At 40.1% G+C, this 19,401-nt stretch overlaps 2 protein-coding genes across 10 annotated transcripts in view; one reads left to right on the top strand and one right to left on the bottom strand.

Annotated features, from left to right (window-relative positions):
* The window catches only part of zcchc7 (zinc finger, CCHC domain containing 7), a 38,740-nt gene extending 35,290 nt beyond the window's left edge, over positions 1-3,450 (bottom strand). Inside the window, exons 1-3 of one of the 5 annotated variants that reach the window (XM_052084257.1) lie at positions 3,335-3,428; positions 2,277-2,417; positions 899-1,475 (exon numbers count right to left, since the gene is read on the bottom strand). In XM_052084257.1, coding sequence (XP_051940217.1) covers positions 899-1,408 — 510 coding nt within the window. In that variant the 5' untranslated portion in view covers positions 1,409-1,475; positions 2,277-2,417; positions 3,335-3,428. Of the gene's footprint in view, positions 1-898; positions 1,476-2,143; positions 2,247-2,276; positions 2,418-3,334 lie in introns of those variants that run through there. The other 4 variants (XM_052084259.1, XM_052084256.1, XM_052084255.1 and 1 more) reach the window with 4 other exon arrangements.
* Positions 3,451-10,427: 6,977 nt separating this feature from the next.
* Positions 10,428-19,401, top strand: part of pax5 (paired box 5) — a 45,522-nt gene continuing 36,548 nt past the window's right edge. For 3 of the 5 annotated variants that reach the window (XM_052084264.1, XM_052084261.1, XM_052084263.1), the window contains exon 1: positions 10,428-10,703. In XM_052084264.1, coding sequence (XP_051940224.1) covers positions 10,652-10,703 — 52 coding nt within the window. In that variant the 5' untranslated portion in view covers positions 10,428-10,651. Of the gene's footprint in view, positions 10,704-15,205; positions 16,136-19,401 lie in introns of those variants that run through there. The other 2 variants (XM_052084265.1, XM_052084262.1) reach the window with 1 other exon arrangement.

The following is a 19,401-nucleotide window of genomic DNA, read 5'->3' as shown; positions in this document are numbered from 1 at the left end:
AAAGAGAACAAATTCTTAGGTTACAAATAAAAAACAAAATTTACTTGTTGTACATTTAGCAACATTCAATCTTTTTTTTTAGACCGTGAATGACTGGAGACCAATTTACAGTGTATCCCGCCTCTCATCCCAAGTTAGCTGGCATGGGCTCGAGCTCTCCTGCGACTCTCAAAAATTGGATGGATGATGGATGATTAGGCATATAATAACTTGATGTATATCTGCCCAATAGAGCCCTCATAATATTGTTAAACGACTATTGTATAATTTTTTGGGCGGTGTAAAAATGAACTGCATCTATATTTTCGCTCCTCTGCCATCTGGAACTGCTTCAGACAACAAAGTGTATGCAGGAAAGTGGTTAAGATTGCACGATTGTCTGTGTCTCATGTGTTGCGTTGTATTATTTTGTCATTTTTTTGTTAGCTTTTCTTTAGATGGCGGCGCGGACACCCGCAGCGGCTCATCTTGTTTTATGTTGAGAGGGAAGAAATGTCATCTGTTCATTTGACAATAAAGTTGTATTCAATTCAATTCAATTTCATTTTGCAACAGCTGTATGAAATCTGGTAGTGGATGAGAATATCGCCTGCTAGACTCACGACCAAGGGCTATTCCGATCGCTCCTCGTCTTATGATAGTCAGATGGGCTTGAAGTTAGTTTAGTACAAGGAGGAAGATGCGAGGACATCAACAAACATTATTCCAATCGGCTGCGCAAGACTTACGTCAAATCTTACGTCAAACACCAGCGCCGGTAGTTACAGGCCAAGCTGGTGATTGCCACTCGTTCGCTGGTGAACTCCAAGTTTATATACCACGCAAGTCATCTAGTCCTCTCGAGAACATGCGCAATTTCTCCGTAACAAACCAGACCACTTGGCAACTCTGCATTTACCTTTGGGACCAGGGTGGATGTCAGCAGTGGGAGTCCACTGCCTCCTTTCAAGGCACAAACCCCATAGTCATCATCTGAAGAGGAGGAGAGACTTTCAGAGATGCTTATAACTTCGGGGCTGGAGTCAATGATGATGACGTCCTCAAATAGCGGTGATGGTCTTTGGACTTCTGGAACACTTTTTTTCTTCTTCCGTTTGACCAGTGTCTCACTCTTGTTGCATTGCTCCTGCAGCTTGACAGTCTTCAATGATCGTGGTCCGTTTTTGGCACAGTTTTCAAGGTCTACATCAATGACCATCTCTGTAGTCTTATCAACCGCATCAATCTCCTGGCTAGGCTGCTCCTCTCCATCTTCCACTTCCAAATGCCCAGAGTTGGAAGAGTAGTGGAGCTGACTATAGAGGTGGAACTCCAGCTCACTGATGGCCTCTGATGTCTCAGACTCATCCCCATCTCCCTGGTAGAGATCATCTTCCAACACCTGCCGGTCCTGAGAGCCGCAATACATCACCACAAGGGAACCTCCGTACACAGATGCTCAGATGCAGACATGCACGCTGCCCAGGCCACTTACACTATGAACACAAAAATGAAAACAACAAAAAAATGGTGTCAAGATTATCATTATTTAAAATTAGTTTAAGAACACCGATTAACTTAATTTTACACTTGCGTGACAGGAACCGAGCAGTGCTATGTGACACGATGCACCTTTCTCTGGCCTTTGCCATTAAAGTTAATTTGTTTTTAGGTTTTACCAAAAGCAGTGGTTATTTTCCACTTAGATTTTCAAAATTCAAATGAAAACGATTATGTTTGACCTTCAGAGTCCTTTGTACAAGTCTCCTCCTTATGTAGCCTCAGTAGACCGCGTAAACCGTAGCGAATATGGACAGGATTAATGTGAATTTGGACAACACGTGCGTTAGCGTCGCACCGGGAGTGACATCATGTGGTCAACGAATGTGTCCTTTGGAGGACCTAGCCTGTGACAGTGTTGACAGTGACACTGGTGTTATTTTTCGACAGTCCGATACCGTATCACCAAAATACCGCCCAACCCTAATTACGATATTAACTATTATTATTCTATTTACGAAACCCTGATGTACAAGAAAAATAACGAGGGCAGATTCTGAATCCGTGAAAAAAAAATAGATTTTTCTTAGCATCTCTGATAAAAAAAATAAATAAATAAAAAATTGTTAACCTGTGGAATCTAAAATAGATTTGGCTGGTTCACCGGTGTTGCTCCTCAAAATTAATATATATTTTCCCAGTCAAAATTGACCATTTTCAGTGCCCTTGGTGTAAAACTATTTGAAGTATTATCTTCAGCGTTTAGGAGTAAGAGTTCAAAAGCTGACAACAATTACAGGACGAATGTTGGCCTTGGTTCTGAAATCCATACGGGCTTGTTACCCAAGCTCAGGAGAACACGGTTGAGTTTCACTCCTCCCTCTTGTTTTAACTTGTTTCAGGGAGCTTCTTCTATTTTTCTTTTTTAATTACAGCTTCTGTGCAAAGAAACATATTCTGTCAATTGATGGACAAGAACAAATCAGGTGGACTAGGATAATCATTATGTTGGAAGTTAATTTGCACAATATTTCCTGCGTGCATACATAGACACAGTGAACTGAGAAATGGCACAGGCCCATTGCCCTGTCTAGTCCAGCGTGTCTGTGCCATGATGGCTGGAGATGATTGGCCTGTAAGAATGGCCACAGGCTGCAGAAACGCCACGCTAGGCTGTCACAAGCAGTCCAAGGGGATTAAAAAGACAGAAAAGAATATCGGACAATCTCTGCAAAAACCGTCTACTATGTGAAAATTGAGATGATCGCAGAAACTGTAATCCGGTTAAAAAAAAACAACTGCAACACTTGCGAAACTAAAATTAGTGCATTCAATAAAGGGGAACGACTCAAAATTATGGTTCTAAAATAGAGATACGATCACGAGAATGACAAAATTATATTGAGACGCCAGGAGCGCACAAGCAAGCTTGCCTACGTTTGAAGTAGGTAAAAAGTGACGTGTTGCACCATCATTTAAGATAGCTCGAGCTATCTTGAATATATGTGGCAGAGGCAGTAGCCTTCGCTAGCAAAATGCTAACTACCCGGCAGATGCATTGTAGCGCATGTTGGCTCTGTCATTAAGGTATTTTAAGTCCAATAAAACGCTTAGCTGTTATGCTGGTTGACAAATTAAATATCATGGGCTTTAATTAAAAAAATATCGAGCGATCTGACAAGCATGTGTCCTTATAGTTGTGTCCACGTGCTCGAAACAGTATAGCAGGATGTAAACAACAAGCAAACCGGTCACGAAAACCCTTGAAGGGGGGAAACATCAATCTCTGCATGTGTCCTACATCATGATGACGTAGTTTTGTATGTACATATACATTCACGGTCCACGGCCTTACCTTAAAACCTCAAACTGATGTCTGTGCTCACATATACAAAGTAAAGTCCCGACTTCTTCTGAAGGGAAACACCAAAGAGTACTTCCGGGTTTGTTCGATGGAATAAAAGGTTGGCCAACCAAAGTCCGGATCGTTGAGCTCTCCCCGGCCAACACTCGAGATTACCATGAGTCTTGCAAGGAAGCCAGACAGCAACGTGAGGCTGACATTATTCAGTACATTTTGAATTCCTTTTGATCATTGTTAAACAGTTGACAGTTAAATTGACAATATTTAACTATTTTTATGAGTGATTGGTCGCTGAAGAAGTGAACAACTAAATCAAGTAGTGCGCCTGTAGTTATGTGCCATTTGTTTATGTATTTTTTAATATGTAACTTTAACTTTCATCGTTTTATGATGAACGAATTTCCCGGTGTCAACAGATTGACACTGACACTTCTACCATCGAACGGAACAGCATTCAGTTGTTCTGACTGTCACTGTACATAACTGGCAAAGAGAGATGAATAAAGACATATCTGTAATTAGTAAATAATTTTCAAACAAATTTAGTGAAATTTGTATCACTTGAAGCGATATCCCTTATGATCTTTCACGGCACCTTAGTTGGAGTCACTGTTTAAGCTATGACACTGCTTTTTTTTGCTTGATTGATTTTAAGAGCGGCTGTCATTCTCTCTTTAATTTTACTCTCAGTATGTTTGTATGCCAAATGATAGTCAAAATGAAACACAATGTGATCTGACACATACTGTACTTTGAGGTTGCGGGGTGTTCAAGTCTGCCAGTATATTTCCTATCGCCGCTTCTCTGTCACCATGAAAAATGTCAAAATACATTGCTTCTAAATAACACTGCTGATATACAGTAGCTATACAGTAATGCCATGTAAAGTCATATCAACTTCCAGCGGAATATATTTGTTGTCACAATGTTGTGAAGCCTTTGATTATAGAAATTTCACTATTCAAACTGATTTTGTCATGTTCTGCTTTTGGTATTACACGCATGGTATTATTATTTTAGAAAAGGTTGGAGACCGGCTGAATGGCGGCATCTGGTTCACCAGTTCATCTCTACGTGTGTGGACCAGTGGAGTGTTAAAGATGGATGGACTGTCCGGGACAGGGATTTAAAATCCACTGATTTCCAATCAGACATTCAAGTCATATCAACCTCCAGCGGAATATATTTGTTGTCACAATGTTGTGACGCCTTTGATTATTGAACTGTCACTATTCAAACTGATTTTGTCATGTTCTGCTTTTGCTACAGTCACATCCAGCCCAATTTCATCTTCTTTCAGCCCAAAATATGAAATGTCACAACGTGCACAAAACCCTCGCTGCGTGCATGTCTGAGCAACAGCTCGGAATCCTCAAGCCAGCACTATTATTGCACGTTGATTGGAATGGAAATATATATGTAAATGTACTTCAACAGACTAGCTATCGGCATCGGTCATATTCATAACAAGGTGAATGCAGAAAAATTCCACCCCCCTGACTTTCATGACAGTCCTGCATTAGCATCCGCCTCTTCCACTTCTTTAAATCAAGAGAATAATTGCAAACTCTGTGTATGCAACTATGGGAATCACTTTCATAATAATAGTGAAGAATGGTATTATAATAAGGATTCAGGGAGTGAATGCCACCTGATTCTTGAGGTGTCCCCATGCGTGTCAATACAGGAAAGGCCATCGCCGAGTTGGATTGTTTCCCTCCAAAGGTTAGACTGCACCTATATGTTCACTATCAACTCTTTCGGTCTGTCTCTGTCTGCACGTACACACATTTTTAATCCTGCATCCGCTTTGTTTTTGGGAGGTGCATGTGGGTGGAGGGAGTCTGCGCCTCCTCTGCTCCTCATATCTCCCTAAATTGGATGCCGGTTCGGGATGCCTGACTGCCTCAGTGAAATTGTGATGTGGCTGCCTGATTTAGACTTCCATGCATTTGCTGGTATTTACTATTATTATTTTAGAAAAGGTTGGAGACCGGCTGAATGGAGGCATCTGGTTCACCAGTTCATCTCTACGTGTGTGGACCAGTGGAGTGTTAAAGATGGATGGACTGTCCGGGAGAGGGATTTAAAATCCACTGATTTCCAATCAGACATTCCAGGAGGATGGTTCTGCCTGATGAATGATCTTTATTGGAGAAAAGGAGTTAAAAGAAGCATGTCATTGCTCTCATTTGATGGTGTTTTTGTGTGCCTCACACTGTATGCCTCCCGCTGCCCGATGCTGTGGCCAAGACACACAATGTGTCCTCCTGATTTATTGCCAATATTCTGAAGCTGTTGGTCATTTGTTTAAAAAAATACATCAGACTGAGGTCTGTGATGGGCCCAACTGGATCTTCAGCTATGCTACTGCTTGGAGTCATTTGTTGTGATGAAATGTTGATGATGGGTTTTACGGACACTTCTCAAAATAACACAGAACAAGCTTTCCTGTCTAAATTTGGAGACATTGTTGCAATACGTCAAGAAATGATTGAACTGGAAGAATTACAAAAATGTGTAAGTTTTGCTGAACAGTACCAGGTCAGCTCCACCAGCTCAGTTTGGGTCAGTCACTCTTCTGCTTTAAAATAGTACAAAGGAGCAACTGTGATAAGCATGCTACATAGAACGAAGAACTTGTCGTCAGACATATTACAAACGACATCATTGCTGCAGTAAGAATGTTATCAGTTTTATGAGGAAAAAGGTTGTTTGTAAAAAATAAAAATCTTGCAATGAGCGATAAAATATTTAAATGATTGCCTTACACTTGGGCATCCTTACACCGCATCCACTTAACACAACATTTTATTTTATGTCCAGACCAATTTAATGACTTGCTTTCAGGGTCAAGGTCTAACTACCAGTCGGTGGTCTGAAGATGCTCCATGTAGAAGGAGGCTGACAACACCTTCCCTGTGCATGCAGGGCCTGTGCCTGGTGCCGATGGGGATTGAAAAAAAACTTGTGAAAGAAAGCTTCGTATGCACTCACACACTCACACACACTTGCAGTTCTTGATGCCGCAACACCTCTTTCCCGGCAACAAATCTAAAACAACATTGACAGCAACCTTGTTGGCTCTTGTTGAATGGTCACGCTGAAATGTATACCTTTACGTATAAATAGCTTGGTGTCATGTTGTGTCATCTAATATTTCATGGACAAACAATGTGTCCAATTGCTCAATCCGCCCCACTGCCCCTAAGCCGCCTTTGACAGAATAGCCACAGCAACAGCAAGCCTGGCTGCAAGAAAGGGAATCTTGTGTTGCCGCACACAAGTGCCACTCTGAATTACATCCTGAGGATGTTGAGGTCATCTGGGCGGAGAGCAGACACACCACACCAAAGTATTAAAATCAAGGTTTTTTCTTAACCGTAAGAGGGAAAAATTGGATTATCAGACACAAAAAGGGCAGTATCGCTTTGTTAAGTTCACACCAAACAATCCCAAAACACTGCACGTCTGCTGGATAAAGAAAGATTCAAAGTGAAGAATCACCTGCTCCTTTGCAGAAGCACCAATAGGTTAAAAGCAAAGTAAAAAGAACACACAAAAAAAGACCTTTAAGGATAAAGGGTGATAAAATGGGAATGTGTTGGGCACAAGCAATGAATTTATAATACTTTCTGATATCCTCCATGTGCTTACACTCCATGTAGCTCAATTAACTAAATATAGTTGTGCACATACAGGGTAGTCCAAAGCATTTGAAATAGAGAACTACACCAAGCAATATTGTACAGATTTGAATGACAGAGGCACATATTCTGTTTTATTTTATTTTATTTTATTTGTTGCATCCTGCAACAAACAGTAACCACATTCATAAACCTACTGATAAAGAAATACTTCTCAAAATAGAGAATCATCACATCTAGTATCACAATACAAGAACAAACGTCAGAAAAAATACTGAGTCATTTTGTAGAGGCAGATTTTGTGTGCGTGTGTGTGTGTGTGTGTGTGTGTGTGTGTGTGTGTGTGTGAGTGTGTGCGTGTGTGTGTGTGTGTGTGTGTGTGTGTGCAGCTTTCCATGACTACAACTTTGCCTTCAGGGCAAGACTGCTTTCTAGTGACTCCAACTCTTCATTTCTTCATTTCACTTTTGTTTTAAAACAAGTTTTGCCGCATTTTTCAGTGCATCTAAAACAGTGCTGTGAACATCCCACAGTAAGGGACACCATGCACCTTCCTTTGTGTTTACGTGTTTACTTATTGTCTCACCCTTTAATGCGATTCTTTCCAGTTCCGCTCGGTCACATCTCGGGTCACCAAACACAAAGCCCCCACCCCTCCATTCCCCAACATCCCTCCTCAACAGCACCCCCGTATTAATTACATTAATTAGCACGTGGATGAAAGACAAACAAGTGGTTTTTAATGACTTAAAACGACGCAGAATTCTTTTTTAGCGGGGAACCAGCGCCACCACCTCAATTAATGCTGAAAACGGAAGAGGTAAATAAAAAAAGCTTCCTATTAAATCATTCATTTATTTAATACATCAGTAAATGGTGTTACTAATTATTATTTTCTAAAAAAAAATGCCAAAAGTACTTTTCTCATGTTGTGTGAAAAAAGCATAACCTGAAAAAAATATTATAGAAATAATAATAACACAACAAATTCTACTCTAGTCATATAATAATAGGCCAATAATATTAATATGATAGTGATAGTTTTAAAGTCGCTGAATAGTTACAATTAATATATAACAGTGATTATTCTTACATAGCTGTACTGTAATTAAATTCTTCTTATTTCTCATACTGTGTGTGGGGGGGGGGATGTTCAATAAAAACGTTTACAACAATAAATATACTCAAATAATCTCCCGTGAGCTGAAGAAATGCACTAAATAATCCACCGTTGTCATGCTCATGCATACAATTTGATGTTTGGGGTTTGAGAAATAATGATGGCAATTCACGTTGGAGTCATGCTCTTCATTGCAAGCATGAAGATGGAGGTTTCTCACATTGTTCTTCAGTAAAACATGAAATACATAAACCAAATGATGTGATTATTCGTTTCAGCAGGTTGTCCAATTTTTTTTTCCTGGAAAAAAAATTAAGTATTTCATCTAATGTAGACGTGCACGTCTAGAGAGTAAATAAATTCCATCATCCGCCTGTATTTCCTTAATAAATTGAAGTGTATTTTGTACTGCTGGAGCAGTGAGTGGACGGAGAATGTCAGGGTCTATTTGTTACTGTAAACTAAATGGACTGACGTGTGTCTGCGCTTTGTTCCACGTTCGGTTGTTTTCCGACGGTGTGTGCGTGAGCCCTTGACACCCGACCTGCAGACCTCCAGACAAGTTCGACATGATGTGTAATGCCGTACGTAGAGCCGCTTTATATTTGGGGAGACATATGCTTGCTGCACAAAGCGAGATCTCTTTTCTCGTCTCAAAGTGAAATGTGACGGACGATAAAGGCACGAGTGCAATTTTGATTTTATGTATGGATTCACACGGGTTCATCATAAGCTTCTTTCTTCCTCGCTGCGACGAAAAATAGCAATAACATCACCGTGATGTGTTTCTTCAATTGCCTATAAAACACAACCACGGTGCGCTGTACACATCTTAAATTGGAAAATAATGTTGTAGGCCATTGAGAGAGAGGGGGGGGGGGCAAATCCAATACTATGTGAAATGTTCAATTGAAATAGTTATTCAAATGAAATGGGCATTGCGTGTGTTTAAAGTCACCATGAAGTGCAAATAGCTGTGTGGCAAAATATATCAATGTTGGCATAGATGAGAATGTCAGAGACATTGGCAGTCAGAGGAAGTAGGCAGTGAAGATTTTTTTTTGTAGGAATTATAACGTAAATTTGACATAATGGAATAATTAATATCACTAAGTCTTGGATATTCTATTTTATTACTTCCTTGCACTCAAAGAAATATTTCAGTTTGACCTAGAAGCACATTAGCAAACAAAATAAAACATCTGTTATCCAACAACCAATCTGGTAAATTATTTCTAACAACTAATTGTGAAGTACTGTACATATCGTGTACAAGAGACTTCGTATTTGTGACCTTGCAACAGGCTTACACGGTACTTCAGAATGTTTGAAAGGCTACATGAGCAAAAGTGAGCAAATCGTCACAAACAAATGAAAAGAAGAAGCTTGTCAAATGCTTAAAAATGTACACCATCTGCGTTTAAGCCGGTGATGGGAAAAGTTTTTTTCAGTGAGACCAGTTTTGTCTTTTACTAACGTTGCATTTCACATTAGTTTTGTGTGTAGTAATAAACTGGCAGTATGTCCGTAAAAATGAATGCATAAATAAATTAATAGTAATAATTGAAAATTTATCGTATGGCTGAGCCAAATGAAGAATTCAGGAAAATTGTAAACACTAAATATGGGCAACGTGTATTTATTCCACAATAAAAGTAAACACAATCTTTTTTTATATTGTTGCTTTTAGAACTAACAATTTAAAATACATCATTTCAAATACTGATGAATGGAGTTGAGCAAAATCTGAGTAATTGCCAGAAACTTTACTTTAAAGATGTCACTTTTTTTAATGTAGACTGGTCGCAGCACTCATCAGTGAGGCAAAAGAACAAGAAGGTTGTAGATGCCAAAAGGAAAACTTTTCTCCCGGTAGCCTATAACACGTTAACATGAAGATACGTCAGATCTCCACATTTAGTGTATTTATCTGCGATCGTGCATATTAGAGTAAACTCCGTGAAATCTGTTGTTCTTGTATACCTACAGTAATCCAATCGAAACGGAGATAAAAGAGAGGACAAGTTGAACAGACCGCTTCGAAGTTAACTTCTGAGGAAACTTTGGTGCGACAGTTTTGCACGGTAGGTTGAAGGTTGCATATGCATGCGCACGCACATGCACGCGCAAACGCTCGTGTACGAGACCTATTGGGCCTATTGGTGTGTGCAGTTTAGTGCCCGGAAAGGGACAGAGAACATGAGCGCACATTTCGAGGACGGCTCTACTTTTACTCATTTCACGCCCCCCCCCTCCCTTCGCCTCCACGAGGACCCTCCTTTTTTCCACCTAAAGCGTTTAGTTGCAGCTGAGTGAACACTTGCAGGCAGCGCAATAAGGAGCGGAAGGGTCGAATTATTTCAACTTGCATTGCACCCCCCCCCCAACTGTACACAGCTGCAAGAGTGAAAGAAGAGAGCGAGCGACTTACAAAAAGTCAGAGAGAGAGAGAGCGAGAGAGAGAGAGATATAGAGAGAATAGCAAAAACTTTGCTCTTTTCCCTTTATCCCCCCCCCCCTTCCCCCTTCCACTCTTCTATCATGATGGACCTGCAGGGGCCCATGAGTAGTGCACTGCGGCAGGGAAGAGCAGGTAGGCTGGCATCGGGTCACTTCCATCTCACGCCTTGTTTGTATTTAACTTTCGGATCAAGTGACAGTCGCGCGTGTGTGACAGCAACGTGTTTCTAGGGCGCTTTTAATTAAAGTTGCTTCCTTCTAAATCTTCAAACTGCTGTCGAGTTGTACAAATTGTGTGAACTATTTCAAAGTTCTGGCAAGCCATTCAAACTTTCAAAGGCTTCAACAGAACTCATTTCAAACTCGCTCTGCTTATAAGATTGGGGACAGCTTTTTTGTAAGACAGTGGCAGTGTAAGATTTATTTATTTATTGTTGACTAGCTTGTTGTGTTGACCTATATTTCACTATTGCCATAGGTGTGCTTGTTCAAAGCAGGAGAATGGGACTTCTGCAGGTACCATTTCAATGTTACAAAGTCATCAGAGGGCCATACTAAATTTATAAAAATTGATGCTATAATGACTATTTTTGGGGCTATGTGTTTTGGGGCTTTTTATACAGTTCTGCAGTTTCATTTGCTCCAGTAGAATGATTTTGAGGGCCATATATGGCCCATGTACCGTAGGTTCTCCACCATTTCTTTAATGAACATTTTATTCATGGGTTGGTTATGTTATGTTTATTCCATTATGCCTTGTTTAATGTAAAAAAAACTGATAGCTGATAGCAGTTTAGCACTTTGTAAGGAAAGCAACATGTTTTTGTAGATGTTTAAAATATGCCACTTGTTACAAAAAGGCAGGAGAGCAATGTGATTGTCAGCCAATCTGTGATGAAAGTAAATGATAATATTGTACTTTTTTGGAGGGCTGCATTTTTAGACGAACGCTTGGGCCTACTACACGACTACTGATTTTTAAAATTTTGGCCTTGATGGTGGAACTTTTTTGAGGCAGATACAGTTACTTGATATGCAAAGTCTGAGAATTCCTGTATGTATTTTTAATTGTTAAGTATCTCTGCTCCTGGTTCAGAGAAGCAATTTTTCACTCCAGTTTTAAACATTCTGAAATAACTTAATTGGCTCCTGTGTGTTTTCCATAATACAAGTAGTTCATCTGCGATATGAGTCTATTCATAAAACAGCGGGGCTCCCAGAACAGCACAATCAACCATTGTATGGCAACCAGTGGATTGCACATCATTTCATATCCATGCCTGCTGCTCTGTATTGATAAAACGTCCTCTGGACAGTGGAAAGCTAAGCTTCATTATTGTTCCTCATCATTTATTTTCTTGGGTTGATGGACAAATACACAGAAAATATGTAACATTTAGCAAGCTTTATACTTAATGAACAGTGATATATGAGATATAAGCAAGACAAATCACGTATCATTTTTCAGTCTTTTCAAATAGGCTATTGCCACGACGAACTTAAAGAAAAGACACGAATAATAACCACAGAGGAAATCAGAGTTTTTAGGAGGGCCTCTCTGTTGACTGGTGCAGTAGTAAGGGCCCACGGCCTTTGCTTGCAGCCACTCCATGAAATACGTGATCTGGGTGCAAAGAATCCAATATGAGATGTCCCAAGCCGCTGGCCATGTGTTAAAGTGTGCCATCCGTTCTTCAGAAGGCACAAGGAAGCAAGGATCTCTCTCTCTCTCTCTCTCTCTCTCTCTCTCTCTCTCTCTCTCTCTCTCTCTCTCTCTCTCTCTCTCTCTCTCTCTCTAATAAATATGTTAACTCGGTATGATATGTAATGAAAGGTCAAAAAGCAATTAATGAATGAGACGTCATCCACGTTTCCTCGGCAGAGTCTTCATAACGTTTTTTTCAAATCCAAAATTTACTGCTAAAACGGCATTTTATTTCGATAGACAAGTGTCACGAAATTGTACTAATGGCAGCAATTAATAGAAATGCGATTTTGCACTGGTTGAAAAGGGGGAGGGGAGAGGTGTGGGGGGGGGGGGGGGGACAGAGATGACCTCAAGTGCCCCTCAAAGTGCGTGAGAGCTTGTGGTCAGGCCTCACTTGACTCCTCATTATGGAGCATTACCAGCCAACCAAGTCATTACAAATGGACAAAGTGTGAATCGCCTATATGCGCAATTTGTCGACATATATTTTATTTAGGAATTTTTTGATTTCTATTTTGAACAGGAGGCCTACATCTCATAAGCAAAAAGAAATGTAAGAGTTGAGACGAAGGGGCTTTCTCATTACGTTGACAGCCATGCGGGCGTGTAATAAACGAGCTTGGTGGAGTTAACATGCGCTATTAATTTTTCATTGCTTTTTCGTTTCGAGGCTCGGGCGCAAAAAGGCAAAACAGTCTTTCACGGTGGATGGATGGAGGGAAGGAAGAAAGACACTACAACATGACCCTCAATTTGCCTCCCAATGATTATCACGAGCACATTTCTTCTTACTAATGTTTAAAAAAGTCTAATCTCCCCTTTCCCTCCTCCGCGCTCTCATTTCCAACACCGAGAGGTAAACTAATGAAATATGGTAATGTATCAGGACCCCGGATTAAAGTCGTCCCACCCTGATGGAAGTTTTCTCCAAATTTCCAAGCCTAAAGCAACAACAATTTGTATACATGATTGCTTGTGTTTGGCTGTTTTTAATTGCTTATGTATTTAATTTGCAAATGGGAGGCATGCGACCAGAAAGCGTTTTGTTTCTTCCAAATCTGTAATTCAAACTGAGCCCAAAACAGAAGAGGACAAAATTAGACGAAATAATATTTTCACATTTTCTGAATTCATTGCAGCCATGTTGTAACTTAAAAGCGATATTCAGGGGTGAGAACATACAGAAAACATATATACCGTATTTTTAACTAGGTAATTGAAACGTTTGAATTTGAAGTAATGACATGTCAAACAAATGATCGTATATTATTATTATCATTTTTATTATTGCCCAATATATGGCCTAAATAAAGTGAAAACGCCAAAGTTGCCCAATTTCCATTTTAACAGTCCCCAACTCCCGATGAAAAAAGTTGAAACTACAGACTACGGAACAAGTATTGTTTAGCACGGACGAAAGATATTTTATAATTCATCCAGTCAAGAAAAGAACCATCAAACGTGAATTCATCGTGACATTTTGACGCCAGTAATACAACTTTTTGTTGATTTGAAAATGTGCAATTTGGTTCTTTTAGGGCATGATCAGAGCAATTATACAATGCAATGATAATATTTTCCATGGATGAATTACAATTTCCGCAAACGGAACACATAATCACATTTAGCACTGCTAAAGTTATTTTGTTTTTTTTCGTACACATTGTGCAAACTATACTTGCTTGTTTATATGCACATTTGAACGCCCCCTGGTGACTTTTTGGGGAAGCACACACAAAAAACGACGTGTTTTCTGAAAACAAAATCTAAACATTCATCAAAAAGGCATTTCTTTCAACTGGCAGTGCTGGTGTTTTTGAGTTTAAACCGCTTAGGCTGTGAAAAGTCCAGAAACCTAAAGCTCAAAGCACATTTCTCAAGTGGCGCTATTCGTTTATTGATTGAATAACACGAAGTACAGTATTCCATGAACACGTTCATTCCTTGACACCTCAGGCTGGCATGCCGTTTTAATGGAAATAAATATTATCGTGTATCTTGTTTTTTTTCCCAATAATATTTCGGGGACGTCATATGGTTCTTTAGTTGTGGATCTGCAGGTCTGTTCATGAGGTAGAATAGCAGAGAAAGTGAAATCATTAGATATCGAGGAGCGGGAAGCACATGGAAATAACTACTTTCTAATTTGGCTCACGCTTAAGGCTATTTGTGTGCTTAATATTACACGATCGCGGCTAAGATATGCCTTAGAAAATCAGGTGGGACGAACATTTATTGAATCTTCCCGCTCTCCTCGCAGTTTGGAGGGATGCTGGATAATTGCAGTTCATTAAAAACGACGCCCGGTTGAATTCACAGGCAGCTCATGGAAGGTAATACTTGTTTTATGCTTTGGGTTCTCCTCAACTTTAAGCTTTATAATGACTTCTGTAATATTGACAACATGTCAGTTGTTTTCAGTCAGCTTTCAGAAACATGCACGGTTTATAAAGGACATATGTTATGTAAACTGCAAAAAAAATTGTTGTAATGAGGAGTCGAATGCATTTTCAATGCAGGAGAATTGTACTGAGGCGTCATAAGACATTGCTGCAACAAAGCCTCATTTTAGTAATATTCATTTAATCGGCTATTTAATATTGGCACGGATAACTTGAGCGCAAATGCCCATCAAAGCGTGAGGTTTCTACGCGCTTAATTGAAATTAAATGTAAAACCGTCTGTGATTCCTTCAGTAGGAAGGGGTGTGGTCGAGTTCATCCATTGGTTAGGGATTATAATAAACTTTAAAGAGTCATTGGCTGCTATCTTTCGTGTCAACCAATCGGAGCCACGTTGAACCCCGCCCTTTCAGTTCAAAGCAAGTCGTGACGCAATGAAGATCACGCGTTATGATTGGCTCTAAGGTGGCTGAGTGACAGGCAGCTGGCCGGCGGCTGGACGTCAGGCTTCCAGGGGGTTGAGAGCGCGGGCGCTGTCCGCAAGAGAACAGGTTCTGAAACGCGGGGGTGCACCAGCAAGCAGCCGCTCTCTCGGTGGAAACCTCCCGATTGTCGCACATTTACGCCAACGCCGCCGCCTTCTTCTTATGTTTTGAGTTTTGAGCAAAGCAAATCAACTCCTTTCCAACTCGCGCGGGACGGCTCAGTTGGACTTGGGCAGCGAATCGCTTTAAAAAACCCTGAGCGGTTCTGAACGGTGCCTTCTATTCATTCGGGCTCCGTGGATATGACACTTGGACGTGGGATCATTCACTTGCCATCTCAAGCGTTACTGATGGGACATCACACAAGAAAGCAATGGAAAGCAGACCTAATTGTGGATTTGTGACATTTTTAGTGAACGAAACAGCTTTTTGATTCTTTTTTGTTTGTTTTTACTTGTTTTCGTTGTGAGACTGAGCGGAGAAAGTTGAGCCCGAGGGGGACCACGACCAAGAACTGAGTCTGTGGGGGCTGGGAATGTCTTCTTTTCAAACGTTTTGAAATCCATTTTACGTGGTTTTCCCCTCTTATTTGGCCCGATCACTGTGAAGATTTCAAGGGATGAATGGCAATCTCGTTCTTTACTTGCTTTGACCGACTTTGGTATCTCGTCCCGTTGAAGACACCGCTTCCTTCGTTCCTTTTCCAAACCTGATTTTTCATTCCTCAATTTTTCATTTATTTCACCCCACCCGGGGACACTAACAAGTGAACGAACCAACCAGAAATAGATTTCGTCTCTCTGTCTTTTTTTAAGGAACTACTTTGCATCAACTGGAGGACAGATCTATCAAAATAAAGGGTGGCCCGAGACTGCGCATTTTTCTTTTATTTTGTTCTTATATCGGGGCCCTGGAGCCCTAGCTCACATGGAGATCCACTGTAAGCACGACCCGTTTGCGGCTATGCACAGTAAGTTTTTAACTTCTAATGTTCTATTTTTTTGCATGTTCACTCCACAACTAAATCGATGCTTTATTCGAAGATACACTCATATTGAGGCCAATTATGTATTCGGTGCACTGCAAAAAACAAAAAACAAACAAAAAACCCCCACAAAAAACCCAACCCCCCCAATTTTTAAAATTTATTTATTCTTTCATCCTGAAGTGTCTAGGGTGTCTGCAGTGGTGATTTGTTTTTTTCTATTTTATTTAAATCTTGATACAAAATGATGTTTTTCTTTTACTGACATTTTTTGGGACTCTGAACTTACTCGATAGAAGTTGAAATATCAAGCACGGTGTTTCAATTGTTGACCAGACTTTCATTTCAAAGGAAAGACCTCGTTGTTGGGGGGTGGGCGGTCTGGGGTTAGAACAGACAGAGAGAGAGAGAGAGAGAGAGAGAGAGAGAGAGAGTGAGGGAAGGGGAGAGCGGTTGTGCGAAGTCCATTGTGCTTTTGCGTGTAACGTGGATGGACAGACTGAAACCGTACTTTTCGCGCTGCAGGTGCAAGTACATGTGGTCTTGGAATCAGAACTACGTCGTTGGGTCCGAGAGGAAAACACATCCCACGGCCTCAGACATCAATGGCCCCTTTGTCATTTATTAATAACAATAACAAAAATGATAGAAATAATAAAAGCTTGGTTTTGAATGGGACTAGAGAAGGATGTACATTTAAAAAATATATATGTATATGCATATTATTGCATGGGTGCTTGCAGTATTGGAGGCGGTTCGTAATATTTTTGTTGACCGCATGGACGGAGAGACGCGTGTTTTGTAGTCAGAAATGAAATAAACGTGTTAACAAAGCTTACAGGTATGCTTAAATCGGTGAAACTGTCATAAAACATTACACACACAAATGCGAAATATGTGCTTGATAGTCACATCATGTTTCTACACTGTATAATTTATATATAAATGTATAATTTAAATTTATGGACTTGACACCATAAATATTTGATAAAATTCTGTCTCCCTTAACTTCATTTTGGAGTTGTGAATCTACACCAAACATATTTTAAAATCGTATCATGTTGGATTTCTCACTTAAAAGCCCACACAAAGCGTATAACAGCATTCCGAAGCATTTAATAGATATTGCATTCATTCATTTTCCTGGGGGGAAGCGCATTATGTGAAACGCGCACACACGCACGCGCACACACACACACACACACGCACGCACACACACACGCACACACACACACACACACTCACACACACGCACACACGCACACACACCCAAAGGCTAGAACAAATTGTGTTTCTTCTCGCAGTAGTTGGCCCAAAGTCAATGATCCGCGGCGCTCGAAGGCAACAGAGAAGTTCTGGGACGGTTTAAAACGATTACATCTAAAAATGTCAAAAGGGAGAGTGAGAGAGGTTGCTATGAATGAACTTTGACGCGTGGAAATGCTCTGTTTGTGTGTGTGTGTGCGAGCGTGTATGGGTTTTTGTGTGTGTGTGTGTGAGTGTGTAGATTTTTTGGTACGCTGTTGGTAATATTTTCTCCACGTTATCTCCTTTTTTTTCTTAAAACACAATTTGAGCAGCAATTTCATCCGGCGTGATACCGTCACAATAATATGAAAACATTGAACAGATCCAGTAAATTATGAGCAGCTCGGAACAATTTATGTCCGTTTTAAAAGGAACTCTTCCAGGTAATTGTGATGATAATGAGCTGCATATTGTAATGTTAATGCTGCATGCTGGTATCCCAAATATTCATTTGGCTGTTAGCTGTCCGGAGATCATGAACGGAAGAAAAGGAAAAATAAATGTGAAATTATTATACAAAAAAACACACACACAAATATATATATATATATATATATTTATATATATATGGCGTGCCCCTTGCGTAGTGTTGAAACGAAATTCACTTAAATTAGTATCCTCGCTGACAACTTCTCAAAAAGCTCTGCTGCCCAGTCTGTACAGTATTTGTTTTTCAAAGACAGTAGGAAAAAGGATTTGCATCTTGCAGTTTTTTGTTGTTGTTTATGTATTTATTTTTGAGACTTCAGGCCGTGACACAGAGCAATGTGGCTGCAGGAAAAGAGAGACGGAGAGCTTAATGGGCTTTATTTTCTGGATAGGGGAGCTTTTAATTTATTTTATACTTTTATCTCTGTATTTTTTTTACCTCCTCCAGAAACAGTGAATCAAACATTTAGGGAGGTGCTTTGCTCCCTAGTCAGCTCCTATAAAGGATATATAAATGAAAATACAACAGGGATGCATAATGACTCCTGGTCCCCATGGCTGGCAGGCTGGCAGGCTGCGTCCCATTTGATTCTTGCAGGATAGAAAATAAAACTGCTGCACGTGCCAAGAGTTCCTCTCTCTCTTGAGATTCAAGCTTTTGGAGGAAGACCTTTAGAAGCCAAGAGCCTCGATTTGGCAAAAATCTTTGTATCTAATTTGCAACAAAACCTCCCCAGCTGCCAGCTGTGATTGAATTCCTGAAAGCAAATGGTTAATTTGTTTGGTCAGTGGCTTGAAATTACTGCACTAATCTGTCACAGTTAGAAATATCAGACCCTGATTTCTGACAGTATACATGCAGATGTTGATTTTAGAAGTTTGAGGTCATTTTGAATATTGCTTACTGTCTTCAATGGGAATATTTCCTTTGAAAACATGGCTCTTAAATTACCTTGACCATTTGAAGTTCAAATCCACTCTTCAAAAATTCCAATGTCATCATTTGGAAGATGAAATGAGGCGTTGTTTCGAGTTTCCAGCTCAGCAAACATTCGAACGATTAGTCTCTTGCTTGTCTTGCAGTTCATAAAGTTTTTATGATGTGTCATTCTCAACCTTTTGCAAATTCATTCACTGTCTTCTCATTTCTATTAAATTTGAAAGTTGACATGTCACAGAACAGATTGTGTCCAAATAGCAGGTTCAATTTATTGTGTTTTTCCGACCTTCCCTATCAGTGTCTATAGGATAGGGAAATAAAATTTGGACACATAATCCAAAGAGCTTTACTCCAAGAATCGTCTAATGCCAACAGTAAATACACAGATAAGTGAATAGTTATCTGGAGGTTGTTTTTGTTGGTTACCAGACATTAGCAATATTTTCCGTGGTCCAGCCCGGATAGGAATAGTGAAAGAAATCATTTTGTTTGCTCTTATCTGAGAGAGCAAGAGCAGAAAAAAGCAGCAGCAGACTTGCGTGCGCACAGCAGTTTGCTGCAAAGTGGGCTTCTA

Source organism: Hippocampus zosterae, chromosome 13, assembly GCF_025434085.1.
Source record: "Hippocampus zosterae strain Florida chromosome 13, ASM2543408v3, whole genome shotgun sequence".
NCBI lineage: Eukaryota > Metazoa > Chordata > Actinopteri > Syngnathiformes > Syngnathidae > Hippocampus > Hippocampus zosterae.
This window is presented reverse-complemented; position numbering and strand designations above follow the sequence as displayed.